We start from the raw sequence: 22,684 nt of genomic DNA on the forward strand, positions 1-22,684 counted from the left end.
CCAATTAGTGAAAGCGGGGGATTATAGTGCATACTTTCAACATATGGTAAAAATTAAAACAGGTATTTCATAAAAATATTTTTTTTTGAGAAATTTGCATGTACTAGCAATTTACAGTTTTATTGATAATCAAAATGAAGTATGTATGTATTGACTAAATTATACATATTTATAAACTAAGTTTATTAACTAAATATTAAACAGTAAATCACTTGACACAACCAGTTGTTCAGTGAGGCAGATATTCTTGAATGGCTTAGGATTCTTGGCTTTCCCTATGACCAAAAGCTTCAGTTTGTGTGTCGCGGTTTCATTAGAGCACAGCATAATAAAATTGTGATGCGGTCCTTGGGCACTTTCCTCCCTGGTATAGGTAAATCATTCTACAGTGGCATCATAGGCGATTCGCGCATGTATTGAATTGCTTGCGACAATGCCTGTTTCAATGCTAGCAAACAATACCACTACAACTGCAAGCCGCATTTGCCGTACCCATGGTGCTTCTGTAAAACGATTTACCTATACATTACTTTCTTCACGACGAACGTACGTTTTACGAAGGAGAAGTTTCCAAAATAAACCCGTCTCATCTGCATACTTGTACGCGGCGGACTACTGAATTTGACAATCGAAAACCGGCGAATTATAGAGCTTGGTTTTGTGCCTTCAACTAGTAAAAATAACGGCGGATTATAGTAGTTGTCAGATAATCGAGCGGCAGATTACTGAGAGTGTATTGTATGTATTTGTTTAGATCAACATCATTTTTGGGATGAAAATGGCTTGTCTATTAGTTAATCTATAGCTTGGATACCAGGTAAAATTATGAGCCATTTTAATAAAATACCTTTGGCTCCTCTTCCAATTCCTTCACGGCGTTGATCAAGTTGCACAGTTTTGTGATGGCTCCTTTTTTTTCTGGTACCACGGCTTCAGCCTGAAATTAAAAAGAGTAAGTTTACTCACATTCTTTTTACAGACCTCCCGTGTTAGAAGCTGGAAGTCCATCTTTGCTTCAAAGTGTCTAGTTGAATTTTTTAATGTAGGTTTAGTTTAAAAAAAAGAATATTTACAAAGGTTATCTCTTTATTACATAGTGTAACAACACATAATAAATATAATATGTTGACCTGATATTACTTGTGCTTAATAGAATAGCATATTAAATAAAGACATGACACATTCTTTGTTTTGTACCTCTTCCAATATTATTTTTCAAAATTTAACCAAGACTGGCTATCAATATAATTTTTTATTGTAAATATTTCACTATAATAATGTCGACATAAATTTTACTAATGGTTTTATAAATGCTTTTAAAAATTAATAAATATAAAAAATCTTAACACCATTTCACATGGACGTACTGAAATATGACTATATTCTAAAACATTAGAGCGAGAGCTTTAAAATAATACTATTTTATGTAATAAAAATACTTTATGCAGTCATCAAATGTTTAAAATAAATATAAAGAATAATAAGGCTTCAAAATTATGTAAATAGATTATCTACAACATTTAAGGAATGTCCAGGATCATGCTTTGAAAATAGCATAAAAGCTCCATTTTGACGTACGCTGAGCATGTGGGCCGTTAAAGAAATACAATATAATAATTGTGTTATACACCCCCTCATAGAATTAACAATAATTGTATTATAATATACTCTCAAATGTAGAATTTTGATACACATACTTGATAGTTTATTATGTGAATGAAACATGTGTTATACATAAATATTTTCATGTCGCATGTACCAAGGGACATAATATCAGTTATAAAAGATAACATGAATCACCTTTCGCCAAATCCCTTGAAAAAATGAAAGTGATATAAACTTACCTCGCCTTCCGGTTCTTGCAGAGCAGCAAGCGAGACATGAGTCATTAGAGTCTTGTGGAAATCATTCATTCTGGTAATCAAGTCTTCTCCGCAAGGTAGGTCATCCTCTTCTTCCATATGCTTGAAGCCTTTGAATATGACAAATTTTTAGTTGCAGGGAGTACCATGAGTCAGTGATAGTAATGATACAGCTAAACTGGTATTCTTGAAGATAGATTATTAAGAAACACTCTTTTAGTTGGCGCAATAACACAAAATGAATATGTATCCTTTATCCTGAAACCTACACTTAATTGGTTTAGTAATGATGAATTAAATTTATTAAACAAATAGTTTTTATTCATATTATTAAAAAAAAAAGCTTACTCAAAATAGCGTTCATCTGTTCTCTAGGCGGACAGCGGAACTCGCGGGTCCTCTTCGCGGCAATAGCACTCGGAAGATCAGACTGTTTGATTTCAACGTAACGTCTATTGAAAGAAAAATATTATTATAGATCTACCAGTATACGTTGTATTTGGCATATCCTCAGTATGTTTTATACTGTGATAGGCTTAGTTCCAAATTCGAATAGAGGACTATTTATGCTGGTGTAACTATTATATTATCAGAACCTGTAGAAATGGGTAAAGGTACTGGACTATAACAAGGGGGAGCCTTATAAACATTTAATATTACATCACTTGTTGATTTTGGTGTGAGACACAGATAAATGGAATGTATATTGGTGGCGAAGGGTGGAGGTGGGCTGTTAAGATCCGCCATAAATGGTACACACTAAGCTTTGTCAGTCATACATATTCGTTTTCATTGAAATAAGACTACAATTTACAGATGGTGTTGGTTAGTTTTTAAAATTCAATTAAACCCTGCGAAACCAAGCCATAATAGATAATAGTCAAAAAATACTCGTCTATCTATAAAATATTTAAAATTATGCAATTAATAGGCCATCCATAGACAGAAACCGTATGCGGTTTAGAACCGTGTGCCCATACTAAGCTTATCTTTTCTGTTCATGGAAATATATTTTCACAAAGTATATTATAAGCATCTGATCGTATCCGTTTATACCATACACTTACACTTACAAATTTAGTGAAAACATATTTTCATGAACAAAAATCATAAGTTTAGTATGGCATACGGATCTAAACCGCATATGGTTTCAGTCCATGGATGACCTCTAAATCATACATAACTTTGAATATTTTATAGATAGAATAATATTTTGTATCTATTATAGTTTGGTTTAGGCAGGGCTTAATGAACTTAAAAAAATGAACCAACAATATGTGTAATAATATAGTTTCTTAATCCCACGAAAACTAATAACTATGAATTAAAAAGTGTGCACAATTTTGTCGTATCGCCTAAAATATACCAAAACTATTATGGTTTGGTTTAGGCAGGGTTTATTTGATTTTTAAAAATTAACCAATATAATCTGTAAACTGTAGTCTTAGTTCAATAAAACCAAATACGTATGACTAACAAAGTTGAATGCCCACTTTTTATGGCAGATCTTAACAGCCTACCTCCACCCTTCGTTACTGATGTATATTATATAATTTTTGACGTTTGATATTTGATTTTTTGTGATTGTTGATCTAAATATTAAAAATAATGATGGTTCATATAACTACATTTGCATTACATATAATGTGAATGGTTTGATATTATTATGAACTAAGTATATGAATTGATGTTTGGTGTTCAAAAGTGAACAGTAAAAATAATACCATACATTCATAACAAATTATGCAAGTAATAGGATTTCTCTTGGCAATATCTGCACATTTAATAATTTATGGAATTGACTGTTTGTATGAATCTAAATTTTGTTGATTTGCTTGACGTTTTTGACAGTTTTAGGTGATAACAGTGTGAAGTTTGCTACGAATGAAACTGTGATGAGAAATAACTTCTAGAAAAAACTCCGTCTCTTAGAGAAGGGTTTCTACAATGTCATTTCAAGTATTTCACATAATGAAGATAACATGGTAGAAATTGTAGCCATACATACCTGAGTTGATCCTGTTGTAAGTCTGAGACGAAATCAAAACTGAACGCCACGATGGACTCCACTCTGTGACGCAGTTGGATGTCATTGAGATGCTGCAGTAAATAGCACATTTGGAGTTTGGCCCCCTCTGCCATTTTCATGTTAAGTAGGCCCTTTCTATGTTCGTCTCTACCTTCTAACCATAAATAGATTTATTGAGATAGTGATGAGTAATAGGTTTATATAACAGAATAAATAAACTGTTTATGTAGTTATTCATTTACCTTTATCAAAGTTTGGATCCCACGTCTCAGGGTTCGTCATGATGAGTAACTTCTCCACATCTGTGTCGCGTAGCATGCCAACCAAGAGCAAACGATCTGTCAGTTTTATCAGAGGTCTGAAAATCAAAACGCAACAGAACAGTGTAAGTACCTATCTGATTAAATGGAAGAATTTCACTAAAATAACTAGGCACTTACCTAAATTGTTACAAAATTTGTTTTACAGAAAAGGAATTGATAATATCCGTGAATTAAAATTTACATGACAGAAAACGCAGTTGTATTGACAGTGGTACATATTTTTTTGTGAAAAAGTTTTCAATTAGTTTAAATATCAACATAAGTTAAGTTCAGAAAATATAAAAATAACATGTGATACTCGTAGACCCTTGAATTTGAAAAGAGCTGAAAATTTTGTTAAGGTCATGTTCTCAGTATTGTTCATTTAAAACCCTTTTCCTATTGCGTAAGATTGAAGTGCATTTGCGATCTAGATGGGTTAGTTAAAGGGTTTTGAGCTATCCATTCTGTAATGACATTCAATACCCAACGTTTGAATGATCGTATCAATATAATTAACTTTTATTAGCGGCAAAAGTTTCATCCGCGTTAGCAACACCTGTCAAAACAGAGTTTGATCCAGAAAGGAATATAGTTGACCGTCTCTGTTCAGTTCATTTTCAACATAAATTTTCTAATTAAAATGTAATTCCAGAAAGTCCTATCATGTGCCGCTGCACCCCTTAAATATATTTATAAGTGCATGTCTGAATACAGGTAATATTATGTATATAATCATGCTCACTACATTAACACATTCTTCGCAAATTAAACATTTCCGACATGTCCCTAAACATGAATCGCATATTATGTCCGTTACATTTTGAAATGAATTATTATATGTATAAAAAAATGAAAAATCTCATAACTTACAAGAAGAGATTTTCATTGCTTCCGCCGACAGGATCCCTGTTGTGGACCTGATTGATCTCCACAGCTTCAGCGAGGGCCGACATCACATAGTCTCGCACTACGTCCAGCGGGAAATGCGGTGAATACAGATTTGTTATGTTTGTGATATTCTCACTGCAAAGAATCAAGATTTCGAAAACATTTTTTTATATAGATAACATACTCACTTACTTCACCCTGTCAAAGCGATTTATATATTAAATAATTACAAGATAAAAAGAACTTTTTATATACCACGTTTTTAAAATTTCTGTTGAATCATATAAACTTGACAATTCTATGTATTAATAAATACCTTTTTGTACTTGATAGAAATACTGAATACATATAGAATACTGAAATGTCATTTTGACATTTCATATTGATTTCCATAGTAACGCACGTATATATTAATAATTTAGTTGCTAGGACCCCCTTAACAACCAATAATAGTGTTTTACTTTTTATGAATTTTTTCCGAAATAACTTTCCATACAAAATAGAATTAACTGAAAATGAATTCAATTCTGCTTAAAGATGGCTAAAAGTATTAAAAGAATGCATTGTCGTCGTGTTCTGATATATTCTAAAAGTTTCAAATGTCTAGCTAGTCGGGAAGTTAGTTAAAAATCTTCAATCGTCCAATACAAATCTTGGACAGACAAGAAAAAATTTGTACTGGACAATCAAGAATATGAGCTAATAAAAACGTGGTAAAAAGTACCATCACGGATGACTTACGCTATATCAGTCATCTGCATTTGCGGTCTGACACTTTCTGTGTGTAAGGATCGAAGACTGTGTTTCATTTCGGGATCTTCATAAAGTTCTTTCAATTCTGGACCGAGTGGAATAATGAACTCATTCTTACACACCTCCCTGAAAAAAGATATATGTTTTATGACAACGAAGAGGTAATAATTTCCAGTAGGTATTTTTATAACCGACCAAAACTGTCGGTTGTTATGGTCAGTTTGGTAAGGCACAAGTCTATATATGCGGAAGTTACTAGGTTATAAGTGGACAACAAAATATTACAGATGCAATAACCATAATCACTTACATAGTTGTTGCATGTGATTCAAGATGCAGGGCAATGAGAAGATCGTAGAAGCCTTGCCTCAAAGGTCCGGACATGTACTCCGACTTGATGGCGTACAATAACTGCTTCTGGTCTACATGGAGACATAACGCATGGGCAGCCCTATAAAGAGAATTGGGTAGGTTATTTAGAATATTTTACTAAATGATGGAAGTGTATTGTTTAACTAGGGATTGAAATACCGAATGTATATATCAATACCGGTATTTCGATATTTCTTATTAAATACCGGTATTCGTCAAAACATATAATAGGAAAAAAGTACCTATCAATAAATATAGCTATTAAAATCTCTTTGAAACAGTATATTATTGCAACCTAATGTACCTACCTACATTTATTATGTAGACATTTATAAATATGTGTAGATCATAATACTTGAGAACTGTTAATTTTCCCATTACGTCCGGGGATAGGAAAATCTCTCTCAAATTCAACGTTAGTTGAATGTACAATCAACGTTGGATCAATAGTTGGTATAGAGTAATTGGAAATGTTTGCAACGAATGTTACAATTTAGTAGCGAGTAATGAAAAAATAACATTAAATTCATTTGTGAAAATCATGACGTGTTTGCTTTATTAATACCAAAAATACCGGTATTTTGGATTTTGAAACCGGTATTTCGGCATTGATAAATAATTTAATAGCGGTTTTGAAACTACCGGTATTGCAATCCCTACGTTTAATGTGACAAAATATGAAATACCTGTAGTTACTCTGGTAACACAGCGCCGCATACAGTGTTAATGTGTGAGAGTGGAAACTTAGAAGTTTGTCCATTTCGATGAGCTCCAATATGTCAATACATCTGTCTTCCTCTGTAATATTAATAAACGATAATTATTGCAGTAAGCCTGGTTTTAATAAGCATTAACATTACCTAATTCCCGATAGATGGAAATGAAATCTCTCATGAATGGTTATCTACTAGTTATAGAAATACAATATATATTACCTGGTATATGAAGGGCAAGCATGGAGATGGCATCTTCACAGAGCATGGACCATCCTCTGATATCAGAAAGTTTTAACGCGTGAACTTGAAGGGATTGATTTGGTACCTAAACAAATTAATATTACTTAGATGAAATCATAGAATTAAAAAAAATCTTATATTCATTATCTAGGGCGAGTCCTGGCATCTTCAAGTAGTCGATAGCTGCCGACCGAAGTCTGAGACGTTCAATAATGTGTCCTGCCCATCAGTTGATATTTTCATTCTTGTACAATGGATTGATTGCACATAATGCACCACACTTCGTCGAAAACAGTCAGTGCACTCTCACTCACTTTTGTTACTGTCTAGCCCTTTAAACCGTGTGAAAGAACTGTTCAGATTAGGGTCTCATAGTGTTCTTTATTTTACAAGACAATTGATAAGATTTTCACTGTTTCTGTAGCTCATAACGACACCCATTCGCTGTCAGGAGTCTTCGTTTAATTTAGATACTGACTCGGCAATCGTTGATCCAGATCATTCATTTACCATATTTATATGATAGACCTTTAGATAAATTCACATAGATTTGATGCGTTCACAATTTCTGACAGTTTGTAAAGCATTCGGGGCCATTTATTGGTTGGGGCTATTATTAGAGAGAATGCAGCCGATGAGGATATGATGCAGGTTTTCCCAAATTGACGATGGACAGAGTAAGATTTTCGGATTCGGTCTCCATGTATGCAGCAAAAAAATCAAACCTCATTGGTCCCCATGATATAACAGCATATAAATTTACTGACTGCTTTCGAAGGCATAGTCATATCTGCGTAATAGCGCTGGATTATGTTGACCGTTTACAACTTTTACAAAAAAAATTATTTAGGCTAATTAATTTTGAGGCAATGTTTGGTGCAGATTTTCTCAATGCATCGAAGGCATGTTTGAGTTCATATTCCGTTTTAGTAATTCTGTCTATTTTATGTGTATAGGCGAGAAATCGTAACCATTTACAATATAATTAAGCAATGGTGAAGTGATTACTTACCCTAGCCCACTGGTGCGGTTTGAGGCACTGAACCTTCAGTCTCGGTGGGAATTGCGGAGTAGCATGTTTGTCTCCGGTGGGAAGTACTGCGGCACTCAACGGAAGACCTGTCGGAGTTCGTCCGAGCTCAATTTGAAGGATTTCTTTGGAAGTTGCTTCCACGAAAATCGCAGGGAACAACTTGGTTTCTGGCTCCATCTGAAATAGATAATTATGTTTGTCTATACAAAGTAATCACGTTCCAATTAAAATAAATTATATAAAATAAATATAAGTAAAAAAATCGATGACAGTAATTAAAAAAATAGATCAATATAGTTGATTTAGGTCAGTGGTCTCCAAACTTAACAAGGATGTGAACTATTTTCAGAAATTTAAATTTTCTGGTAAGCTACTTATACATATACCTTCTTTAAATTTTTTTATCATCGTTCTTTATCGTATCATACATAATATTATTATATTACTTAAAATAAATTAAGACATCAGACTTCCAATAAAACATAAAATGCGTAGGTACTTTAATTATTTATTTATAAACAAAATAATAATTTAAAAATACCTTGAAATAAGTGTGAGTAAAAGTAAAAATAATTAGTGAAAAGAATGGCGTTCACTTTCCTCCAAAATTTTTTCAATCTCGGTGAGTACCTTGTTACTTCCATCCGAATGCAATTATCAAGATGTACATCTGTGAGTCTGTTGAACCCACATTCATAGTGGAAAACGTTGATTCACATAAGTAGGTAGAACAAAACAATGCCTTCATTTTGAGCGCAATAATTCGAAATTAATAAAAGGAGCTGAAACAAATTATCCAAGCAGCCCAACTTTTTTAAGTCGCTGAACCGCAAATTTATAAATATGATAAAATATCCTATGCGAGCTACCGGTAGCTCGCGAGCGACCGTTTGGCGATCACTGATTTAGGTTATAGAATAACAGTAAAAAGAGAGACAACAAGATATCCAAAAAGTAAATTGAATTGTTTCCTAAATTGGTATTCCTAAAAGACTTCATCCAATCCCATTAGGGCAGTGTTTTTCAACCGGTTATTTGTAGAAATTTTCGGATGATCTGCCAATTTTTGTGAGCCCAAAAATCTTCAAAACCCATGCACCTTCAAGTGTTTGTGCATTGTGTATTTGTTCTTTAAATACCGGAAACGCCAATTGGCGTCATACAACACATGTTTACTCTGAATACAAAAAAAATATGATGCTCTAATATCGTGTTACAAATTTGTGTAGATATTATGAAATACCATATTCGTAATTTAAAATCAATTTTTTATGGTAAATTCACAAATTTCGATCATTTTGTAATCTTGATTTTTCTATTGTGTGGTTGTTTTGAAAACAAATTGAAAAAGAATTTGAAAACAAAAATCTGTTAATAAAAACCTCCACTCTGTGGAGGTCCATATGATCCTATTAGGATCGGACATGGTCAAAAGAAAAAAAAAAAGTGGTTGTTTTGAAAACAAATTACGTAAGAATAATTTCATTGGGGAAAGTACAAATTTACATTTATTGAAATAACATTATTTCATAGAGATTTATAATTATAAATATAATTATTCAGTCAATTACTTTTATTATTTTAAATAATCTATTCAAACTATAAAACTTTTATTTCTATGGATTGAGAATCTCTGATTCGTGCGTAAATAATTATCCATCGCCTGTAATAAAATATGGAGAGCTGTTTATGTCAGTGCTTCGCAAATTTTTTCATAATACGGCCCCCTAGATCAGAAAACAAAATCCAAATCTCCCCTCCCCAAAAATTTTAGTCTTTAGTGACCAACAGTACTTTATTTAAGGTGATGCCTTTACTCAGCCTTTCTAAAAGAGGCGCCTAGCGGAAAAATACGAAGCTTGCAATTTGAAACATTTTTTTGATAATCTACAATTTAAACTGTATTAATTACTTAATTCCATTTTAAATCAAGTCAAGGAATTTTTTTACCTGTTTCGAGTATTTTTTTTCTCGGGTAACCAAATTTTCTTCATTACGAAACTATAGTAGGTACCTACTGTGCACCAATTTATAGTAGGGAAATATCTAAATTTTAGTTCTTTTTCAATATTTTTTAATGTCAAAATTAAATCATTAACATGAAATATATTTTTTTCCGATATTCGAAATTGTGGTATTTTGGGCGTACTATACTTTTTTAAAAATACGCGGACCAAATTTATAGTACTAATACTATAATTGTAGTTCAGTTGGCAACACTGCGTTGCTTGTAATAATTCAGAAATGGCGTCTGACAGATGGCAGCGCGAGACGGCGGAGAACTAGTTACATGCACCGACTTTTTTAGTGAGTAAAATGTATGTAAAAAGTAATGTGTAAAATAAATTGTTATCGAGTATCCGAATACCGTACATACCCTTTTATGCCATTCCGAATGCAGTGACTTCCTCCCAGGTATAAAAATGACAGTTATTTCTTCAAGGTCGAACGAACTAAAGGCGTGCTTACATGAGCACAAATATCGTATAGATATTGTGTCAAATAAATATTTATAAGGAAGACTGTTTTTACTTTCACAAAATATAACTGTGTAATATTTTTTGTATTGTCTTTTTCAAGGTCGAGCGAACTAAAGGCGTCTTTATATGAGCACAAATTTCGTATAGATGTCAAACAAATATTTATAAGGATTGAAGATTGTTTTTAATTTTCACAAAGAACTATGTGTAATGTTTTCTTGTATTGTCTAATATTGAAACCAATGAATAAAACTAGAGTGTCTTGAAGGTGGCCGAGAGATTTCTTCACTCCCCATTACTTTCATGATACATGCGGAAACATGGTTCCAGACACATTCCTGGAGAGTCTGGACATTGAGGACAACAAAATATTGTGTCTTTTCTGTGTTTTCTTTCACTCCAGCAATATTTGCACCTTTTTCTTTTTGTTTTGCCACGACTGTCTTTCGGGCAAAAACTTGGGAGATGTGCAATATTTTGCGGCCTCGGTACAAAATGGGGCGGGGGGCCTAGGAGTCTATCAATAATTTGAAGCCTGAAGTCGTATAGTGACATTTTCCTCTCGTTATTCAAATTATATAGGTAAAAGGCATTCAATAATATCGTCTGGAATAGATGGATGCCTAATTTTTTATACCACCGCAAAGTTTTCCTTCTAATTGGATAGTATGCCAACATTTGGACGTGAAAATCGACACCGCTCATAAATGTATTATATTTTATAATCATTTTTGGCTTTATAACAACGTTTCCATGATGATTTGTTGTCTCTGTCAGCTCTCCATCAAATTCGGAAGATATTGTCAACACCTCTCGGCAATCTTTCCTTTCCTTTCCATCCAACTCCTGGTCGCCTGAACCATCATACACAACGATTTTCAGTGCCAAACCATTGGATTCTCCCAACATGTGCAACTTGAAGCCACACTTTGCCTTTCCCCCCTCTATATACTGCCGAAAAACGAGCCTCCCTCGCCACAGTACCAAAAGCTCATCAATTGACAAGTGTTTTTGGGGTGGATAAATAATACTCATCCGGTCATTGAAAAAATCTATCAGTGGCTTGATTTTACCTAAACTAGTGGCATCAGCTTCATTATCATTAAAATGTAATGCCCTTAGAATCAATAAAAACTTATCCCGGGACATATACTGTGAGAATGCTGTCAGATTGAACAGATGATGTTTCTTCCAATAATCCGTTAAGCGATTCAATCGAATGGTTCCCATGTGCAGTAAAAGCCCCAGCCATACTTTGAAAGTTTCCGTAGTGAGGTCTTTCCAGCGGGTGATTCTGCTTTTGTTTCCTTCAGAATGAGCCAAAAGTTGTGCTGCATATTTATTGCTCTGTCTGACAAGAAGGTTGTAGAAATCATCATTGGCTATCATATTGAAGTAATCAATAGGTTCTCTCCCTGACATATCAATTTTTACACCTGGTCTTCCAGTAAAAGAGATCTCCTGGGCTTGGGTTACCGTGTTTGACCAATGTATTGAAGTTGAAGGTAGACTGGGCGGAGGTTGTTCCTCAAACACATCGTTGTCCTCGCTGTCAATTTCACTATCTGTTTCGAAATCACTGTCTATTTCGTATTCACTTCCTGTATTGTACTCCCTCCCACTTTCATCATTATCATTCACATTTTCCACTTTGGGTCGCTTTGACGTAGATGGTTGATCCATTTTTGTGTAGCAAATAATAAAAAAGTTAATAGTTTTTGTAAAATGCTTAAAAATATACGAGTCAAATTATTTTACAAAATAACGGTCAAATATTTTTGTACTGTGAAAATACAAAAAATAAAAAACTAGATTTATCCAACGAAATTTGCTAAAATAATGTCTCTTGCATTGGATTTTATTAAAAAATCCTCTATAACTATTGATAATATTCACTAATTTCAATAAAACTAACAAAAAATAAACGAAACGGGGAAAAAAATTCGCATAGTATATTTCGTATCGTGTGAACGCTGCTTTATGTACGAAAATGACAAAAACGCGCTAATGGCCGATTGAATGACGGGTGACTTGACGTGTCGCCCTGTGACCTGTGCTGAGGCTAAAAACATCTCAAACGAGTCAAAAGCCAGACTGCGGTTCTTTTTTAATTTGGTTCAAACTAAACGTAAACAGTCGCGACTCACGCGGTGTCAGCAATGAACGTGACAGGGCCAGTATACTGCAGTGTTGCCAAGTCAATATTAAAAATTTTAGTAGATTTTGACAACAAATTTATTTAATTTTTTTTTAATTTTAGAAAAATCTAGTAGGTATTTAGGAAAATATAGTATATTACATAATGATTTAAGACTAATACGAATAACAATAAGTAATAATATTATTGATTTATTGAATACAAAACATTGTGGACAAAACAAATCTAAATTCAATTCAATTTATTGTAAACAATGATGATAATATGAGTCGTCTAATTACAAAAAGCGACAAGTCCATAATTCAATATTTTCGGGAAACAACGTTTTTATGTTTCAAGCTTCAATTATTTGTATTAACATGAGATTATTTTTTCCATTGTATTCTATGTCGAAATTAGAACCAAATGGCAATTTGTTTCAGCCGATAAACTCTTAAATGTAATAAATATAGGCAAAATAAAATTGGACATAGCGCTATTTGTACCTCACTTTTAAATTTATTCCGCATAAGGCACATATTTCCGTGGCACTGTCACATGTTTATCAGATGATACAGCATAGGAGACGACCTTTCAATATTGAACGTTCCCTTATTGGTTAACTTAAACACATGCAAAATCAACCAAGTTTTAAATATTATGAAACACGGACTTGGACCTTTTTGTAATAAATTGAGACTTAAAATTTTTTTTTCGTAGGGATTGTCGCTTTTTGGAATTTATAGATCAATACATATTGTGTAAAATTATACAAAGAATACGTGCGTATTTTTTTCTCGATTTTGACCAAATGTGGACTTATCGCTTTTTGGAATTAGACACCTCATAATATCATCATAATATTATTATAAGTGGGTAAAATGGCGCTCTTGGATAGAGTTACAATGCTTTCTTTGTCAATTTAGAAGTATCACACATCAAAAAAGGGCGTGTGTAAATCATTTCAAGTGTATTATTTAAATATACATCAGTTAACTTACAAATATGGAAAAACACAAAATATTAGTAGATTTTTTGAATTTCGAAAAAAAATAAAAAATTCAGGGTATATTGGTAAATAATTACAAGATAAAAAGAACTTTTTATATACGTTTTTAAATTTTCTGTTGAATCATATAAACTTGACTTGACTAGGTTAAACGATCAAAAAAAATTGTATTTGATAGAAATAATACTGAAATGTCATTTTGACACTCATATTGATTTCCATAGTAACGCACTTATATATTAATAATTTAGTTGTTAGGACCCTAGCAACCAATAATAGTGGATTGGATCACGGATTTCTTCCGAAATAACTTTTCTTACAAAACAGAATTAACTGAAAATGAATTTAATTCTACTTAAAAATTTCTAAAAGTATTAAAAAAATGCATTGGAATCGTGTTCCGATATATTCTAAAAGTTTCAAATGTCTAGCTAGTCGGGAAGTTAGTTAAAAATCGATTGCAACATTTGTACCGGACAAACAACTACCGGACAAATAAGAATACAACCTAATAAAAATGTTGTAAAATATCAGTAGATTTACTGAAATTTCAGTAGACATGGCAACATTGGCAACGCTGCTACTGAGTCTACATAAGCCAAGTCTACACTTGGGACTTTTCCGTACGTGTCACGAATTGAACACAGTGCATGCGTCGTCTGCGCTCAAATCGGATTCAAAATGGCCGTTAATTTGTGATGAAAGTACTAGCGCACTGCGATCCGACCGCATTGGATTTCTGTTCAACCCTCCAGCAACTTCTTATTTTTTCGGGAAGATTCGGGTTGTTCGTGGAGTTGCTAGTCGATTAATATATTTATTTTTGGTAGGTAGTCGAAGTCGACATTTTGACCATATCTAATATATAAAAATCAATATTTGTTTGTTTGTTTATTTGTTTGTTTGTTCGTATTTTATGCGCTGCCATACCGTTCATTTGATTGCGATAAAACTGTGTGAACTTATTGCTTGCACTTTCACGAAGAGTATAGGCTATATATTATATATAAAAATGAATGTCTGCCTGTCTGTCCCGTATGCGTTCCTATACCATTCATCCAATTGCAATGAAATTTTGGTAAGTGGTTGTATGCACACCTGCGAAGGTTTCTAAATTAGAAAAATCATCATCTTCTTCTTCTTCATTCTATTTTCTTTTAATCGTATGGTTCCTATACCATTCATCCGATTGCCACAAAACTTTCGTCAGTTATTGTACACACACCCGCAAAGGTTTTTGAATTAGAAAAACCATCTTCTTCTTCTTCTTCCTCATATGGATATTCTTTTATTCGTATGGTTCCTATACCATTCATCCGATTGCGATGAAACCTTCGTCAGTTGTTGTGGTAACACCTGCAAAGGTTTCTGAATTAGTACAACCATCTTCTTCTTCTTCTTCTTCTTCATAATATCTTTTTTTATTAGTATGGTCCCTATACCATTCATCCGATTGTGATGAAACTTTCGTCAGTGGTTGTGCCAACATCCGCGAAGGTTTCTGAATTAGTACAACCATCTTCTTCTTCTTCTTCTTCATTATATCTTCTTTTATTCGTATGGTTCCTATACCATTCATCCGATTGCGATGAAACCTTCGCCAGTTGTTGTGGTAACACCCGCAAAGGTTTCTGAATTAGTACAACCATCTTCTTCTTTTATTCTATATTCTTCTATTCGTATGCGTTCCTATTCCATTCATCGGATTGCAATAAAATCCAAATCTAAAATCCAAGGCCATGAGGCCTGAATCATCATTGGGCTGATTCATGCAAACATGAACAGATCGACTGCGAGGCAAATTTCTAGCCCGTAAGCTTAGATGTATGAAAATTTATAGTCGCCCTTTTGCAAGTTCTACAAAATTTAATAGAATCAGTCTAGCCCTTAATATAAATAAAATCCTGCATTTTTTTATACCTACATTAATTCTATAAGCAAGCCAAGTAAAACCTAGCGTCATTATAAATTCTATACTTAGTCAATTTAAAAAATACTTAGAAGCAAGCTGTAATTTTAAAGCCAATCAATAGCAAACGATTTTGTAGTTACCTATATAACTTAAAACAATTGTCAGCACAATATTTTAGATGCCAAAAATAGTAATTATTAAAACCTATCATTTTTAATATTATTACCTACATTTCATCCAATTTTGACCAATATTGGAAGCAAAGTTCCCAGCCATACAATGTACCTAATAATTCCAAGAAATTCACAGCCCATTTCCAAAGCATGTACCTAGAAAAGGTCTGAAATATGAGACCTGAGGTACCTACTTACAAGCCAGGTACATATGCCAGAGGCTGTTTTTGTCATTTTTCAGAGATAGAATAATTGTGAATTGTTTGTTGTGTATTATTACTACCTACTCTGCCCTACCAGCCCTACCAGCCCCTAATAGGGTCATTCGGTTTTCGAACTCTCGAGGAGCGTGACGTCGGCCGTGGCGTCGCGCTCGCCGACGTCACCGCCATTTTAAATTTAATTATTTTTTTTAAATATTTTCTACGCTGTACTACTTGACTGTAAATGTATTCCGACAAATAAACGCCCTGTTTTCGCCTATATTTCCGCGTTGTCAATAAACATAAGCATGTCCCCGAAAGAAGCCAGCAGACGATATGACTTGACTGACATTACAACATCATCAGGGGGGTCCAGCGCTAATACCTACCCCCCCCCCCCCCCTTTCGGAGGTGACACCATTCATCCGATTGCAATGAACATTTGATCAAGTGTTGTGCTCACGCCCGCAAAGGTATCTGAATTGATACAACTATTTTCATCTTCTTTTTCTTCTATTCTATCTTCTTCTATTCGTATGCATTCTTATACTATCCATCCGATTGCGATGAAATTTTGACCAGTTGTTGTGCGCACGCCCGCGAAGGTTTCTAAATTAGTACAACCATCTTCTTCTTCTTCTATTCGTATGCGTTCCTATACCATTCATCCGATTGCAATAAAACTTTCGTCAGTAATTGTGCCAACACCCGCGAAGGTTTCTGAATTGATACAACGATTTTCTTCTATTCTATCTTCTTCTATTTGTATGCGTTCTTATACCATTCATCCGATTGCAATGAAATTTTAACCAGTTTTTGTGTGCACGCCCGCGAAGGTTTCTGAATTAGTACAACCATCTTTTTCTTCTTCTATTCGTATGCGTTCCTATACCATTCATCCGATTGCAATGAAACTTTAGTAAGTTGTCGTGCGCATGCCCACGAAGATTTCTGAATTAGAAAATCATCTCCTTCTTTTATTTGTATGCGTTCCTATACCATTCATCCGATTGCGATGAAGCTTCTCCAAGGTCCAAAGTTTCAAGCCCCAGGGGGCAGCAAATATATTTGAAAGCCAGGGATCCATATTTTAAAATTTTTTCAACTTTATACCGATTACTTTCAGTTTATTAGCAGATATTTATCAATAATATAATAGAGTTACCTAAGAAAAACTTTCTGTAAAAAAGTAAAATTTCTAAATACAGTACACTCTCAGTAATCCGCTGCTCGATTATCCGACAACTACTATAATCCGCCGTTATTTTTACTAGTTGAAAGCAAAAAATCAAGCTCTATAATTTGCCGGTATTCGATTGTCAAATTCAGTAGTACAAGTATACAACGCAGATGAGACGGGTTTATTTTGGAAACTTCTCCTACGTAAAATGTACGTTCATCTCGAAGAAAGTCAAGTACCAGGGAGGAAAGTGCCCAAGGACTGAATCACAATTATGCCGTGCTCCAATGCAACCGGGACACACAAAATGAAGCTTTTGGTCATAGGGAAAGCCAGGAATTCTAAGCCATTCAAGAATATCTGCCTCACTGAACACAAGTGATTTACTGTTTAATATTTAGTTAATAAACCTTGTTTATAAATATGTACAATTATCTAGTAAATACTTGATTTTGATTATAAATAAAACCGTAATTTGCTAGTACAGATTTCTCAAAAAAACTATTTTTACGAAATACCTGTTTTAATTTTTACCATATTTTGTATGTATGCACTATAATGACAATATAAATAAATAATGCAATATAATAACACTTGTCTGGTTTTTGGGGTGGCGGATTACTGACAGAGTACTGTAAGTTAAAAGTACTATCTTACCTTGAACTTGTGACTGGTTTCCTTCCCTTCACAGGTAAAAGAAATATATCCGGTAGCCGTATCTACAAAGCATCCGACAAACATTCCCTGTGAGGCGCCTTTTCCTGTGGCATCTGCCATCACTTCATTGTACAACTCATCCGCTCGTACCATATAACACGACTGACGATCCACACTACAATTCAAAAATTAATAAGGCCGCTATAATACCACAAAGTATAAGATTATATTGTTTTATTTAGAAAATAACATAGATCAGTGATTCCCGAAGTGAGCCCTATTGCTTCTTTAGAGTAGCGGTCCCCAACCGGTGGTCCGTGAGAGAATTTTGGTGGTCTGCAGAGTAATTTGAATATTTCTACAAATTTCGTATTTATTAAAAAATTTCAGTATATTTTTATAATATTTTTCGATAAAATCGATAATTGTAATTTGGTCATAAAAGAAAAAAAAAGCCTATCATGTCTATCGCCTATCACCTGATCTATCATCCGACGATGGTCTCAAAAGTAAATTCCACTCGTCCGTATCAAGATCTCATTTTTGGTTTTCTGTTAAAAATGAGTACCGAGTGAAAAGACTTTCTCATCAGTTACGGCAAATAAAACCAAGGAACGTCATTGGAACCAAGAATCCAACAGCTTGTTTCAAACAAGCAGCAACAAAGGTCACACTGATTATCTTTCTGTTATCTGTAATTAATCTTTTATGCACCTCTATGCTATTAATTTAATAATGGTATTGATTCTTTTTTAATAAAATGAAATTTAAAATATTTTTTTTGCATTTTTCGTACTTAATGAATATCTATAATTCTTTTATCATTATATTGACATCGAATTTTTAACAAGTGTAGAAAAAATACGTGGTAGTGGTCCGTGGGATGCAAGATTTTGAGTTTAGTGGTCCGCGAGGTCCAAAAGGTTGGGGACCGCTGCTTTAGAGGACTCTTACAGACTAGGGGATAGAAGGCAAGCGGATGGTAGAAGGGTGCTAGGATACTCAAAATAGCATAAAATATAAAATTATACATTTCACCTTCACGTGTATAAATTATTTTAGGTTTTTTGGAGTCATGTGTTGTTTATACATAAAAAAGAATAAAAATCGTATTTAAATGGTTTTCTTTAGTATAATGTGTCATTTTAAGTATTTAAAGTGATCAAACCTTCTGCTTGTAAATAAGAAGTATCGCATTTAGGTAAACGGTTTTCAGAGGTATATTATATCATTCTATTTGTTGATACATTTTATTTTATATGCACTAACATTATACTTAACATATATTTTTATTCAAATGTAATTTTTAATGTATTACTTATGACTGACATGGAGATAAACAGTGGAAGGTGTTAACCTTTTCTATGCCTCACGGTATTACTACGGCAGTATCTGACAGGCGGTAGATTTTTAATGACACATGTTGAAGGTAGAGCGAAGCTTTACTAAAATCGCTGTAATACTGATACATAATTTGTGGCTTAATATTTCATAATTATTCAAACAGATGTCACTGTGTGTTTAATTTTTTAGATTATGCAAATCAATTGCCAGTGGCTAGTAATTTGAGTTTAAAGCTGGATGAGATAACTCACGAAATTTGTATGTGCAGCCTGTCAATCACGGCCTCATAGAGCGAGGAAACTCTGAAGGCATAGAGCCTGTTAATGGAATACATATATGCTCTCGAGGAAGCAGTAGTTGAAAAGAGTTTGGAATTAATTTTGTAATGAATTCAAATACATAAATATGATTTCACTTACTGATCAATTGGTCGATCATATTCATCCACGATGACGACAGTTGATTTTCTAACTTTCGCCTGGTTGAATTCCTTCGAATAGAAATGATATTGCGTAGTCACCCAACCCACGTAGAGATGTGTAGGGTCTTGCCCGGGGAAAATCCTATACAAAATAGAAAAACATAACATCACTCACATGAAAAGAAAAATAATAGAGGTTTCGCAACCGTTCATCTATACTAGTATATTAAAAGTTATTCTTTTTCATAATTGTAAATAATCGTAAGGTATAGGTTTCTGAGTAAAGATATTTACCTAACTCCATAGAAATATTCATTGATGAGTTTGAGGCACTCAGCATCGTAGATGTCATTTCCAATAACCTCAATTCCTCCACCACCGAGGGCGTTTGTAGTCATTTGCTTTTGCCTATCGGGAACTGGCGGGGGTTGAACTGCCAAATTGGACTGATGAAAAAACAATCACATAATATTAACTATTGATGGTAATGAAAGAAAAAACATTCAACAATAGTAGATAATTAAAAATTATAATCTATACTGTGGCATCTGGTAAGCAATCTCACCTGTGACACTCTGATCTGCGGGTTGGCCCTGGCCATGGTCGGCTGTCGTGTCATCGCCGGCCTGACACGTTCGGGGGAAGCATCTCCATCGCTCAATGGATCCGGAGTCTTGGACTTGCCACTTTTAGCACGGTCACCACTTTCACCACGCTTCTTTGAGAAAAATCTAATAAATAAGAATATTTCCATTAGTTTTCAAGTGTACTTTAATGACACAGTATATACAAATAGAGTCGAACTTGGTTATTACGAGGAAGATGGGACCGACTGAATTTGCTCGTTATAAGCTTTACTCGTTATATCAGAGAATAGGTATTTTTAAATAAGCGCAAACAAAAAGTCGCAATTCAAACAAAAATACACAATTAGAATTTTTCCCTGAAACAAGCATGGCATTCATAAAGTACAAAAGAAGTTGTTTATTGTAATGAACGATGGTAGGTACCTACTTACTTCACAAACCCTGGATGTTTTTTCAACCATATGCGTGGATACTTTTTCAATGTTGTCGGTGAAAACACCAATTAGGTAGGTACTTAGACACTTAACTAGTGTCATAAACGTAATCCGAACCCGGCGGTATCCTGTCCAGTCAGATTTTATTGCTTAGGGTTGAAATGTTTTTAAACGATTGACACGTTAACAGTTTTAAGAAAATTTTTGACGATATTTTAGCTCAGTATACTGGATAAGTAGCTCGTTATAAAAGTAAATCAATGTATGCAGAAAATCATAAACTAAAATGTCAACGAATGTTTCCTCGTTACATCCGAGATCTCGCTGTATCCGTGATCGTAATAACCGAGTTTGACTGTATTTATATTATAATACCTATGTCATTGAAATGGTCAATATTTTCTGTTAGCAATATTATTGGTATACCTGAAAGGCGATCTTCCACGTTTATCTTTCTTGTCGTCTTTCCCGGCTTCTGCACCGTATTGAGCCATTTCTAATTCACTGTTTGATCTAGGAATGCCTAGGCCATTTGTCATACCTGCAAGTAAAATATAATTCACGGCAAGGGTAAAAAAAGAATGGACCATCGATAATATGAATGATAAACAAGTTGAAAGTGCTGCTAGTCAAAGATTGTCTTTGTGACATGACACCCCGTTTACATGTGCATGGATTTACTGCTGACAGTACGTATTATCATGTATTATCCTGCAAGTTGCAAGATTGCATGCATGAATCAAAAAAGTTCTGAATTTTCACGCGACAGTTGGGATTTGTTCGATATCTGCGCCTGCGCAGTAGAACGATAGTGGCGAACCTGCCGGAAAAAAACGACCTACACCGGGCAGACTCATTTTGAGGTTAACCGATTTTTACGACTGTCAAATAGTGTCATAAAATAACAACGCCGCATCTCGCTTAATCTTGAAGAATGAGATTGTCAAGACAGTCAGCACTTTTACGTGAATACAGTTATTATCACGATAGTTGAATTTACAGACTATTGGTGCCAGTAAATCCATGCATGAGTACAGGTGCTACAATACACAATATTATATGCCTAAAAAAATATCTTGAAATTTGGTGTTACGTACTTTAGCAGATTTAGATGATCGATAACTACAAATGAGTGATGAATATATTATGTAGATAGCTTATCATTGCTCTAAGTTTACATTCAGTTAGCATTCGTGTTGTATGGGCGGAACACTGCCTAAATATCATTTTAAAAATATCAATACACTGAAATGAAAATTGATAGTAGAGGAAGGACAAATTCTTCTGGCATTGCCGCCAAGTGTCATTTGAAAGTAACGATACGAATACCTCATACCTCAATGAATCTCTTGCACTGCCAGAACAATTCGACACCATTCTACTTTGTATTTAGCATAACTATAGTATATGTATACAACTAATAAACTATCTTAATTATAAATTACCCATAACAAAGAAAACACAAAAGAAATTTTACTAACATAGTTTCAATATATGTTATGATTTGTTGAAGTATGTGTTTGTTTGTGCCAAATCAATATATATTATAATAGTAGTGCAATGCGGAAAATTCTACAAGGAATAATACATTGGAATGATCTAAGTATAGAAAACTGAAGTTAATATGAATGTATAATGGACTTACCTTATTATTTAATTAATAACAAATTATAATATTAGCAACACGGTTCAAAATAATTTTGTAAGATATTTTTTTTAATATAGTAAATGTATATGTAGGTGGTAGAAACAATAATTTTGAAAAACCTCAGAAACATACATAGACGGATCGATAGCTCGGAGGTGAAAGCACTCACCTGGAAAGTAAAAGACATGAGTTCTAGACCCACTTCAACTTATTTTTTCTAATAAGTATGTATGTTTCTGAGGTTTTTCAAAATAGGTAATGTTATTTCAATAAAAAAGAATCTTACATTAAAACTTTGTGT

General features: G+C 33.8%; 1 protein-coding gene across 4 annotated transcripts in view; it reads right to left on the minus strand.

Moving 5' to 3' along the window:
• Positions 1-22,684, minus strand: part of RyR (Ryanodine receptor) — a 501,624-nt gene that overhangs the window by 368,562 nt on the left and 110,378 nt on the right. For 3 of the 4 annotated variants that reach the window (XM_085955035.1, XM_085955036.1, XM_085955037.1), the window contains 16 exons: positions 21,162-21,276; positions 20,280-20,445; positions 20,009-20,160; positions 19,713-19,856; positions 17,950-18,124; positions 8,178-8,375; positions 7,145-7,250; positions 6,896-7,007; positions 6,148-6,288; positions 5,826-5,963; positions 5,067-5,219; positions 4,134-4,249; positions 3,871-4,045; positions 2,211-2,314; positions 1,845-1,972; positions 848-937 (listed from right to left, as the gene is read on the minus strand). In XM_085955035.1, coding sequence (XP_085811161.1) covers positions 848-937; positions 1,845-1,972; positions 2,211-2,314; positions 3,871-4,045; positions 4,134-4,249; positions 5,067-5,219; positions 5,826-5,963; positions 6,148-6,288; positions 6,896-7,007; positions 7,145-7,250; positions 8,178-8,375; positions 17,950-18,124; positions 19,713-19,856; positions 20,009-20,160; positions 20,280-20,445; positions 21,162-21,276 — 2,213 coding nt within the window. The remainder of the gene's footprint in view (positions 1-847; positions 938-1,844; positions 1,973-2,210; positions 2,315-3,870; positions 4,046-4,133; positions 4,250-5,066; positions 5,220-5,825; positions 5,964-6,147; positions 6,289-6,895; positions 7,008-7,144; positions 7,251-8,177; positions 8,376-17,949; positions 18,125-19,712; positions 19,857-20,008; positions 20,161-20,279; positions 20,446-21,161; positions 21,277-22,684) is intronic. The other variant, XM_085955038.1, reaches the window with a different exon arrangement.

This window comes from Rhyacophila brunnea, unplaced genomic scaffold (assembly GCF_057557595.1).
Source record: "Rhyacophila brunnea isolate RB1 unplaced genomic scaffold, BYU_Rbru_1.0 scaffold_4, whole genome shotgun sequence".
Taxonomy (NCBI): Eukaryota; Metazoa; Arthropoda; class Insecta; order Trichoptera; family Rhyacophilidae; genus Rhyacophila; species Rhyacophila brunnea.